Raw genomic sequence first — 12,453 nt, 5'->3', positions numbered from 1 at the left:
GGGGGTGACTGAGCCAAAAGAGAGAAAAGGCCCAGAAGACGTTTGGGGGAGCACCCTCCATGCAGTTCTGGGTCCACTGGCCCAGGGACAAGGACATGCAGTTACCTGAGTCACTCGCAGGCCAAACAGGAAAGGAAACAATTGGAGTCTCTCTAATCATGAACCAAACTTACCTTCAATAGTTTCTGCAAATTACAGTCTAAAACACTTAGCCCCTCTCACCCTACGTTAGAGTGACCAATTAGAGAGACACTTCCATAGTTCTCACAGCAAGAGCACTTAAAGTTTTGGCCTTCTCTGTGTCTTATGCAGCCAGACTGAAACCTCAGTGTCCAGCCTCAGTCCTTTTCCTGAGATTTGGGAAGTGACTCCAGATACCTGCAACATCTTCTACTCAAGCTCAATCAATATCTAAAAGTAGATTCATTGGCTCCTCCTAATCTTCTCATGTTCAGAATGTGTGGAGTATTTAAGACAACTTACTTTTTGTTCTGAATTTTCAAGCAACTATGTAAGGCCATGTATGACAGAGGTGTGCATGTGCAAACCTAACGTCCATTCTCCCTTACTTATTAATACAACCCTGCTTTTGTGGAGGCAGCCCTGTGTCTGCCTGAAAAACATTTGCTAGTCTCCCCCGTAGATCTGGTGTCCTTCTATCTAAGTTTTAACAAATGAGACACAAAAGAAAATTGTTGAGTGGAGCATCACTGAAAACTCCTTAAGACAGAAGCAAGTGGCTCATTCGGCTGGCATGTGATGTTTGCCCCTTCCTCTCCATCTCACCTGGGGCACGAACACAAAAGGAACATATCTGAAAGCCATCTGGTAAACAGGAGGTGATGAGTGTGTATTGTAAGAAGCCAAGGCCCTTGATGACATGGCACAGCCAAATGATCAGTCCTTGAGTGCATAGCTCCAGACTTCTCATTAGTTAGTCATTAGCGTTAAGCCCTGTTGCTACTAGCCAAGCACAATTTCTAACTAAGGCAAGCAGGCATCACTGTTGCTGCGTTTCAGTCCTGGACTCTGAAAGTCTCACAGTTGGTTGTTCAGGGAGCCAAGATTCAGAACCATGTCTTGCGTGAGCCATCTTTCCACGAGGCACAGCATTACCTATACATGAGCTGTTAGTCTCTGTCACCTACAATTCTACTGTCCAGCTTCTTTTTGTTCCCCCCGCCCCCGCTCTCCTATCTAAAACCCTAGGCCAGTCACACTGATATATTATTTGATGACTAACAACATCCTATGTCTCTCCATTTCTGTGCCTTGCCTCACAGAGCCATCCCTTTCCAGTTATTTTAGCCTTACAATTCCTTGAGGACAATCCCCTGGCATGAAAACAGCACACCTTCCCAATTATATCACATGTCATGCCTTTTTTTTTTTTTTTTTTGTACTCAGGGCTTCTCCAAGACCCTGCATATAGCGTTAGATGCAAGAGGTTGCCTTGGCCTCTTCTCTAATTCAACCCCCAAGTTCTGTCGCTGTTGGAGCTCTCGTAGCTGACACTTAAATGCCACCTCAGTGCACTGCACTCCTGCCTAAAGCTGGTGACCCTCAGACTACAGAACTTTGGAGCTCTGCCTGTGGAGATGAACATGGCTGATTAATCTGTGATGAGAAGAAAGGCTCAAGGGACAGGGTCCTGCCATATATCATTTTGACGAAAATGGGTAACGGTTTTAGGAAAAAAGTCTAAGAACTGTATTGGAATGCAGAGACAGTCAATCTTAAAAGCTAACATCTTTTAATTTTTGCTAACCCAGTATCCTTTACTTTTCAGAGATTTCTTTACCTCACCCACCCCCCCTTCCGAAAGTATCAACTTTCTGTTAAATCATACCAGTAATGATTTCTAAAATGTCATTGCAAATTATGCAGAGTTGTGTGTTGTGAATACAAAACCACAGGACTGGAAGTCAAGAGACCCAGGGATATTGGCGCCAGGCTGACCTAGCTCCCATGGGAGCTTCTGGTCACTTACTCCCCTGGCTCAAATGTATCATCAGTAAAGTGAGGGAGCTGAGAGAGATCTCCAACATTTTTGTAACTGCCCAGCCTTAGCAACTGTCCTATATTAGCAGTTAGTCATTGTGTGTTTTTGTAATTTCCCCAGGATCAAACAAAAAATTAGGGCACTTAGTACAGAGAAATCAGGATGTACCCACAGTACACTGGTGGCGACATGACAAAAACCAGTAAATTTCTTAGTAAAATCAAAATTTCTCAAGTTTCGTTCATTAAGCCACTTACTTTTAAAAGCACAACAAATACATGTAATGCAAAATGGTCCCTTCTTCCGTATCTATATTTCTATTTCTTTTGAAAAAATAAAAAGAAAAAAATACCGGCCCCTCTTGGTTTGTACAAAGAATGCAGCCTGTCGCTAAATTTCTTCAATGCCTGCAGCACTAAGCAGTAGGAAGACCCACATTTAGATCTCCCTGGTCCTTACATCCCACAAATTTCACTATTAAAATAATTTTATTTTATTTTATTCAATTTATTGAAACTAAAAAAAGAAAATGAAACCACTCATGAGTGACGCCTTGTTAAGGAAGCCACAGTATGGAGCATCTGGGGGTTTTGCTATATGCTCTCACAGTGAACCACCGTGAACCAATGCTGGGAATTAAAGGAACGCATGACAGCCAGGCCCCTGCCTCTAACCTACACACTTGTCCAACCTTTCCAGTCCCCAGCCGTATTCTCTGTTCCCTAACCTGCGAAATGAGAGAGTTTTGCAAGATGCTTTTTCATTTCCAGTTTTAACACTGGGTTTTCAGTAAGTTTGTGTGTAAGGTGTCCCATCCAGCTAGCTAACAAGAGGCCGGGGACCACATCTTACACATCTGCTACAAAACAAGCCCCTTGAAAAACATCTGTTATTTCAGTGCTTCTCTTAGACATACTACGAAGATCAATTAAAATGCTTTCCCCCCCCCCATATTCACAAGTCGCCCAGTTCTTCACAAGTTCTTGTCGCCCAGCTATTCACACGCATGTCAAAGTTCTCAAAGAGAATGTGTATGTAAGTGGGAGAGAGTGACACAAACGTGTCCTTGCTACTTGCAAAGTGGCAGAAGCCAATGGAATAAACATGGACAAATCGGAACAACAGATATAGCTCAATCATTTAAGTTGAAACCTTAATCGCTTAAGAAATGTGTGCTGGTGAGCCTGTGTGTGCATGTATATGTGTGTGCCTGTTGCTATAAGGAGCGCACAGGCTTTGAGACAGACCTTGCTAAAATCCTGGAACCACAGTTTCTAACTGAATGACTAGGAGCATGTTTATGTATAACAAAGAAATTATAATGCTTGCCTAATGGAAATAAATTCCTTCAACATAAACTACTGAGTTCAGTGCTTAGTGACGCCCCCATTTGCCTCCTCACCCCCTCCTTCTGATAATGGCAACTGAATTTTTCTTTGCAGATTTAAACCTGCCCAACCTCAGGCAACCTTGACGGTACTCAAAATCAAGTCACCCAGAACTTCCTGAATAAGAGATGGGCGCATGCTCTAAGGGAGGCCAAGAAACTTTGCAAGAACCAGGAACCGTGTGCAGAAGGCCACCAGAAAAGAGTCGGCACCAACACGAGCCCTGCCGCACACTGCACAGACTACCTGCTCATCCTTACCGCACGTTTACAGAGAGACCTTACTCTTCTCTGTTAGGAAGACTGGCTACTCAACTTTTCTCTTACTTCTGCAAGCTATTCCCACTTATTTTAATAAATTCCTTCTTTTATTCAGTTACCTATGGCCAATTTCTGTTGATTGCAATTAAAGAATGCTTACAGTTGAGTCCTTGAACCTCACATTGAAAGGCACACCACAAAAGATTATGTACTTCATATTCTTCTATTAAGACTTTTTACTGAGCATTTTAAATGTGGCAAATACTGCAAGGGACAAATTAAAAGAAATGTAATCTTCAATAAATTCATTTTACCTGGAATCTTCCTAAAGCCAACTTGAAAGATTTTTGCTCTGAGTTCTAATTCTACAGCAATACAATAAATGATAAAAATATGGTCATATAAATTAGGAATTTCCTACTTAACCAGGTTTGAAAATTATCTCTGGATATTAAGTGAACTATTCTAATGAAAACTTTTTATTTTCACCATACCTGAATGAATATATATATATATATATATATACATATATATATATATAGTGTGTGTGTGCATGTATGTGTATGCATATGTGTATATATATAGTTTTTGTTTTTAGTGAAAATTATATTAAATTCAGCAGCATTTTTAAATAGAATACAACTCCTATTTTCCTCATCGACTTGATTTCTGCTACCTTTTGAATGAACCACTATTTTTCTGTTTGTTCCTGGATCACTAAGTTTTTCAGAATAATCAGATATTTACAAATAGATTTAGATCAAAGTAATATGCACAAATATATGCATGCATACCAGATACTTAAAAATACACACTGAATTATTCAAACACCCCAAATGTGTTCACACTAGTCACACTACATAATGTAATATCTGATACTATTTTATCACCTTTTATCTGAGAACATACTTTACCAGGAGTGCGAAAAGAGCCTGCAGGTAAATATTACTGTCCTGAAATCTGTAAACATAAATACAAATACGGTTCTGCACTGAAATTGTTAGAAATGCTGAAAATGACCCTCATTAATTTTTATTCGCCCTTCCCCCTTCACGTCCGCTCTCACTTGTAACATCATCATAATGCAGTGCATCGGCTACTGTGGGCATAGGGACCTTGGGCTCGCTGCACTGCCCACGGAAATAAATTCCCTGATTTAATGGTACAGCACTAGACTCGGAGGGTGTAACTACATGAAACCTAAACAGACCTTGCACAGTGTTTCCTTGTCTGCTCCAAACCCTGCCGTCCTTCGCACCCTGCTCGAGCCACCGCCCCTTCAAGTGAAGTTTCAAGTCCGGCGAACCCAGAGTGGTGACTTTTACCTCACAGTGTCCCGGCTCTGGCACTTGCTCCATGTATCGCTTAAGTTTATGGAATCAATTATTTTTTCCACCAGGTTGTAAGGTACTTGAGGTCAGAGGAAATGTTTTATTCATCTTTGCTTTTCCTGCCAGAATTTCCCCAATGTCATGCACAAAGCAGGTTCTTAGCACACGTATGTGGATTCACTGACCTGCCTACCAATGCGGAGCAGAGAACGGAACTGTCCCCTAGATTCTAGGTTGCTCTTACAGTTTTTATCAGCTTGACAACAAACACAGACGGGAAGTTTCCATAGTTCAGAAAGATAATCAGAATCAGCAGAACACAATCTGTCCTTGCAAGTTAGTAGACAAAGCCTGATATTTGGTATTTAAGGCCAAAATTTATAGGAAATAGTAAGCAACTAGTAGCTAAAACACACACACACACACACACACACACACACAGTACTTAAAAATAAAACACACAACACACACACACACACAGAAATATGCTGACCCTCAGTTATCCATGTTGCTTTCAAAATGCCCCCCTTTTTTCTGGCTAAGTAACCTCAGGTATCAATCACATAATCTTCAGCTTTGGCTTCTAGTTTCCATGTGGGAAAAGAGGAAATCGAAGTGCACCTGACATGCTGGGCTGCGTACCACACCTGCCTGGTGGGCAAAGGATAACAAGGACAGAGCATTTCACAGTGGGGTCTGTTCCAGCCAGTCCCGGGGCTCTGGGTTCCTATAGTCCCGCCTGCCCTGTTGCCACCACAGTGCTCACCCACCCAAGTGCTCCTTGCTGCTGAAGGAGCCCAGTATTTTGTTAAGAAAAGGGCAGATGCACAGAGAAGACTTACGAGTAATTTTTGACTGGTGCCAAAAGTAGATAAGATTTTTAAAATTCTGGGCAAGGCAGAGATTATTTGAGAAGAGGATCTCAATTTTACCTTGCTGGAGGCAAGTCAGTGTATTGCTTTCTAGAATTTTAATCTCTTATTCCACATATCAGAAAAAATATTCCAAATGTAAATGTCATATGCTAAACGTCAGTATTCTACTACAAAGAACGTGAGGACATTCATACACTAATTATCCCATCCTGCTTTATAATTCAAATACCACTGGCCTACTTTTAAACAATTACAATGAAACAAATATTGCTTTGCCATTCCTCTAAGAACTAGAGTATTTCTGAAGGTGTAGAAGCACAAAGCTGACAATTATTAAGAACCTTCAGGTTCCATCCCAACCCGAGAGCCCCTTTCCTGGGACCTCAGAAGGCTGCACTACCTACCCTGTGCATTGGCCTTTGTGGAAGGAGGGCTTACATTTTGATCGTTACTCGCGCGCCCAAATGCAAATACATGCTTATCACCATTAAACAACTATGTAATATTTTCTATGCACTGTAACACATGTGACCACAAAACAATTTTCAACATAGTGGCTTGTAAAATGTCTCCTTTCCCTGATGCTACTGATTTTGAAATAAAAATGGCTTGAAAACACAGTAAGCTATAATAACAACAACAATGTATAATCACACTTCCTAATCCTTAAGTCCCAGTTCACAGCTTAAAAGCATCAGTTACTTTGCCTTCCTTAATCTTCAAAACACCTGGGCTAAAGCAGGGAGCAGGGCTGCTCCCCCTTTTCGCGGGGCTACAGGGCACTCGGCAGGCGGGGTGGCATTCCCTAGATCTCCCCGCACACAAGCGCGGGGAGGGCGCCAGCTCTACAGGGCATGCGCAGGAGTATACATCTCCTCCCAGAACCACAAAGTGAGACGGGCTGCAAGTGCATCCTAAGCGGGCAGGGAAGGCCAAATCCGTGACAGACGCATCCAGAAAAACATAAGCTGTGAAGGGCTTTGCTGCGCTTACACAAATAGATAAATGTGCCAAGCATGCGATTCTTAAATGTAAGTAAATGAATCTTACAAATGCAAAAAGAAATAGTCACACAAAAATAACATTTTAGTTCACTCTGAATGAAGTCCGTCTCTGTTTGTAAGATACGGTTAGGGATTAGAAGACACAAGATAGTACTAACCTGAACTTTTAGGTCTTTTTTTTTTTTCAGTTTTAGGACAATTAAAATGAGGTAAAAATATGGCGCGGGCCAGCTTCTCTCTCATTAAGGCCAGAGAGGTCTCCGCGTCCCAAACGCTCAAAGTTCAGCCTTTGTCCCCTCCTGTCTCTGTGTGTCCGAGACCACACATGACGCTCACTTCACCTCTGACTCCAGCTAGTGCCCCCTTGGGCCTATTCACCCTTCTTCTTCCCCAAATTATTATATAGTACCAGATTTTTTACAAAAATAAAAAATAAAAAAGTGTAATATTCACTCTAAAAAGCTTTAACAACATAACAAATGAGGAAAAAAAATAGCAGGGCGATACATCAAAATTTCCTTAAATGTTGTCTTTTTTTATCCCCAACCTCACGAAAGCATTCTCTCTTTCTCCCCATGAAATGAACTAATTTAAGCAGAAGCCAAACTGTCCCGAGTACATGATTATGGCTACAATTGTGCCGTGGCTGTTGTCTGTGGGGTGAAGAGACTCAAGTGTGTCACTAGGAGATGTGATGCTGTAACAAAACCCTAATTCAAGCAAGTATGAGCCAAGGAGACTTGGTGGGTGGAGCTGAGCTGGAGTCAGGGAGCTGCTTTGGCAGTGAAGGCCGCGCTGTAATGAGGAGGAGGGGCAGGCTTGTTCTACCTGGTATATTTGTGACTTACAAACATTCTAGTGCACAGAGGAGTATATTCTTAAAATGGCTTATGATCACTGCACTTAAAATAATATATCCATCTAAGTAGTCTGCATTTCTTATAGAGACAGGGAAACAATGACTAGGAATTCAGTTTTGGAATAACAATTACTTTACACCAATTCTTTACTGGGCTAAATATTAATGTCAGACAAAAGAAAAAAGAATACTATACACACACATATTTATAGTTTTAGGAAGATAAAAATTGTGAGCTTTTCTTCTAAATCAATGCCTAAATTACAGATATTTTTCATCGTGCTTTATAGTCAATATCCAGACTTAGTTCAGAATTTAGCTAAAACACACTTAGAATTTTTAAGTATGGGTTAAATCTGAAAGGCTGTGTTTATAAGCTGAATGTATCAGAATATAAGAGTCATTGCTTTTTGTACTTCAGACTGTGTAATCAAATCCAAACTGTCATACTGAAAGGTCTTACTTAAGATCCCAAAGTAAGATGTGTAATACAATGTAACTTCAAGTACACTGTATATATGACATTCACTTAAAAGGACATAAATTATTATATGTGCACACACAACCCATTCATACATACAACCCCAAAATATACATGTAGATTTTGGTTTGTAAACTCTAGGCACAAAATATGAAATGGAATATTGTGAAACACTGAAATGCTTTTAGCACTAAATCCTGTTAATACAAAAGAGATTAGTTGGTTATAATAATACATCTAATCTCTGTACAGGGAAACTGAATGGACATTTAAAAATAGTACTTACACATTTATTAGGTACTATTTTATTTTTATAAGTGAAAATAACTAAATAACATATACTATCCTAACACACCCCTAATCTCAATTACCTGTGAAAATAGTTTTCCAATACACGCACGTGCCCTGTAACTAGGACAGGCATCACTTCACCTCTGACACAGTTTGCTCCGAAAGAGCTGAGGATAATTGGCTGAATAGAGCATCAGCTATCACTTGTGGATAATAATGGAGGCCTCACAATACTGTCACATGATAATGGCTCTGGAAGATCAGGTGACCCATTCTGAGTGAGTAAAATGTTGAGGTGTTCTGATCCTGTTTCACATTCGCTGCTATGGCTCAATACAGAGACAAAATTGGTTTTCATTTGCTACGAACCAAAAGCATCCTAACGTAGGAACACAGGCTGTGCATGAAGCGTAGAGATGGAGAGCAAGGAGCTGTTACCTCACGGGGCTGTTGGAAGAGTCTGGATCATGAGCCACAACAGTGCCAATGATGTTCCCGACTTGGGTAGCTTCCGACACCTCCATGGGGTACAAGGGGGCGGAGAACACGGGGGGCTCGTCCACGTCTTCCACGATTATCTTCACGGTCGTAGTATCGCTGAACGGCCCCAAGCTCAGAAAGCGAGGGTCGGCGTCTTTGTTTGCGGCTTCTATCCGTAGAGTATAACTTGTTTTGGCTTCAAAATCCAGGTCCTGCAAGAAAGTTATTAGGAAAATTAAATTACCAATTAAATTGTCCATAAAGCAGAGCCTTTTCATTTATGAATGTCAATATGCATGGAAAGGACTCAGCCACAAAAATGCACCATCAGCAATCAAAAGTAATAAATAATAATGCCAATCAGAATCCTTGCTGCTTGGTAAGTGCTTCTGACCTAACCAATCTGCTCTGCTGCAGGACATTGCACATTACATGGTCAAATCCAAGACTTCAGAGTATCATTTGAAAGACAACAGATAAGATTTAAAAATCTTTTCCAATAGGGACATTTATGCGATGTTCTTCAACCATGTCATTTAACTACACTATCCACTGGGACACATGAAAGGCAAAGAGAAATGTAACTTGCAACAGAATTTCTCATTAAAAGGACATTTTCACGGATTTTGGGGGCCTTTGTTATAATCTTGAGGGCGCAGGGGTTCCAAACACAGCCCCAGCGGCAGAGGGGGTGTGGTGAGCCGGAGCTGTCTGTCAACACAGCAGCGCTGCTCCCAGAAACACCCAGGTGCCCCCTCTGCTGCCTCCACCAGGACACACGCTCGCTCTGTATACAGGAGGTGGCTGTCGGTCACATTCCAGAACGTCTGTTCTGTAACTTTTCAAGAGGATAACATGCTAACACTATCTGCAAAAACAGCGACCCGAGTCAAACCACGTGGTAGTTTAAAAGGTTGTAACGGGAAAGAAATGTACCCGCGCAGCACCACGTGTGAAAAAGAATCACCTCCACAGCATGGTGATGTTTTTCCGACAATAACATGCTTCTCTTTGTTCAAGGAATACAGAGTCACCGGTTTTCTTTTTTTGTCTTTTTCCTGTGATTTTCGATCTCAGTCTCACCACTAAAAACAGTCCCCAAATAGTCTTTACATTTAATGATGTAAAACAAAAATTTCAAAATGTAAAGAAATTGAAAGAAATACTATCAAATCTAGAGCATAATTTACTTGTCAATATTTAACCAAAAAAAAAAAAAAGCACTAAGAAAAATGGGCTAAAATGTAATGTGGAGAACTGTAATCCAAATTTACCCAGGTCTCTGAGCACGTGTGTGCTCCCATACAGGTTCACACGCATTCCACCTCATCCCCCCGGGATGCGACGCTGATCCAAACATATACATAAAACAATACAGCTCAAAAATACAAACAAAGGGCATATATAACTGCACACACACACACACACACTATATGTATGTGTGTGTGTATATACACTTATAAAAATATAACACACATATATACATATATAAAATACAAATTTACACATGTGCTTGCACATAAATATTATATAAAGAGATTCCATGGCTCATGTCTGATACATACTGAGGGGGGAAAAGTACAAATCAATACTCAAAATGGGTTTCTGAGATCTAGACCAGGAAGTTCGTACTGAAATATTTATTTCCTTAGCAGCTGTCTCACCCAGTGGATTGTAAGCTCCACACTGTTCATCACTAGAATCATCAATGACTATTAGGAATTTGGTACATAGCAGGGGCTCAATAAATTCTTCAATTAGGACAAAAACCATAGCTCTGGCTGGCATGGCTCAGTGGATTGAGTGCCTGCCTGCAAAGCAAAGAGTTGCCAATTTAATTCCCAGTCAGGGCACATGCCTGGGTTGCAGGGCCAGGTGCCCTGTAGGGGGCATGTGAGAGGCAACCACACACTAAAATTTCTCTCTCTTTCTCCCCCCCTTCCCCTCCTTCTAAAAGTAAATAAGTAAAATCTTTAACAAAAAAGTTGAAGGAAGGGAAGGGGAAAGTCAAGGAACATATAGCAAGGACTCATGGACAAAACCAAAGGGGAAGAGCTGAGGGAGGGAGGGAGGGAGGGGGCAAGGGAAAGTGGTGGGGGGGAGGCAGAGACAAATGTATTTGAAAAAAATAAATTAATTAATTGAAAAATAATTTTAAAAAAGTTGAAAAATAACCTAGAATGCAGATATCCAAGCCACAGGAGCCTTAAAACTGCGTAATACCTTTGTCCCAGAGACTCTTGATGCTGAAGTGGGAGGTGGGGGAACATACCGGTGTACTGTTTCTCCTGACCACAGATAACGACATAGAATTACTATGAAAAATGCTTAATTCTTATCTGAGTTTTCATGCAAAAATGATAAACAGTGCCCTAAACATCACCATGAACAGATTCAGTGATATGTTCTGAAGGCCGCCTTTTTGTGTCTATTATCTGAAAGCATTTCGAACCCAAGGGTTCTCAGCCAAACGCGAGGATCGGGACCAGCCTGGGGAACTTTCTAACACGTGTCTGTCCCCTCCACGATTCTCACTGAGCAGATCCAGAACGAGGCACCAGCAGACGTATCTTTAAAAGGCACCAGGTAATTCGATGCAGCTCCTCCTGCAGGAAACCTGAGCATGCTGCCCACGTTTTAGGGGGTCTACACATGGTGTCCAAAATTTAATTGGGGTGCTGCTGGGAATACAACACAACATTCTTATTTACCTAAATGCATTTACTTAGAAAGTCTACACATACAAAAATATATTAGGTATGAGCCTATTCAGTTTGCTCTAATATCACTTATAAAACAGACACATTATACAAGGGGAATTTTTCTTTCACACATAGTGTCTCTGCAGATAGAACGTGTTTTCTAAAAATCACGTTTGCCATCTTCTTTTAAAACAACTGAAAACGACCACAACCTTTAAGATACTCGTTCAGGTTTACCAAAAGGGATACCAAGTATTTCTGTATTCAAGGTAAAGTATGGCTGACTTGTGACAGAATAATTTAAAGTTTTCTGCACAAATGAATGCTATTGCTTTAAAGCAACTTGTTTTTTCTAATGTGTCTAAAAGGCTACTACATGAAGTACAGACATCTGGATGCCACTGAATCATAAAGAAACACAGTATTCTGCATGATGATTGGCTGCCTAAAAGCTATTATGAAAATAGAGCAATAAAATAATTCATATGAAGGGCCATGAATCAAAATTACAGACAAAAGGAACTGCTGCACCAAATGGTTTCCAGAGCAAATCAGAATCAGCCAGACATCCAGTTTCCATAGATGGGTGCGGTGTGATGGATGGGATTGTTAAACTAATTGAAGAAAAGGCTTATGCAATAATGTTTTAATTCCTGTTTCCTTTTCTTATTGATTTTTGTATAAGCAATACATTTCATAAGTCTCAGGTTTAATGAGCAGGGTTATCCATGGGGAAAAATGTTAAAATGGCAATTGAGAAAAGACAAAGAAAGAGGAAAG

The 12,453-nt window shown here is 40.7% G+C and overlaps 1 protein-coding gene across 1 annotated transcript in view; it reads right to left on the bottom strand.

Annotated features, from left to right (window-relative positions):
* Positions 1-12,453, bottom strand: part of CDH7 (cadherin 7) — a 119,551-nt gene that overhangs the window by 33,288 nt on the left and 73,810 nt on the right. Inside the window, exon 7 of the mRNA XM_054583773.1 lies at positions 8,930-9,183. Coding sequence (XP_054439748.1) covers positions 8,930-9,183 — 254 coding nt within the window. The remainder of the gene's footprint in view (positions 1-8,929; positions 9,184-12,453) is intronic.

Source organism: Pteronotus mesoamericanus, unplaced genomic scaffold (assembly GCF_021234165.1).
Source record: "Pteronotus mesoamericanus isolate MK-2021 breed Mesoamerican mustached bat unplaced genomic scaffold, CSHL_Meso_final contig_74, whole genome shotgun sequence".
In the NCBI taxonomy this organism is placed as follows: Eukaryota; Metazoa; Chordata; class Mammalia; order Chiroptera; family Mormoopidae; genus Pteronotus; species Pteronotus mesoamericanus.
This window is presented reverse-complemented; position numbering and strand designations above follow the sequence as displayed.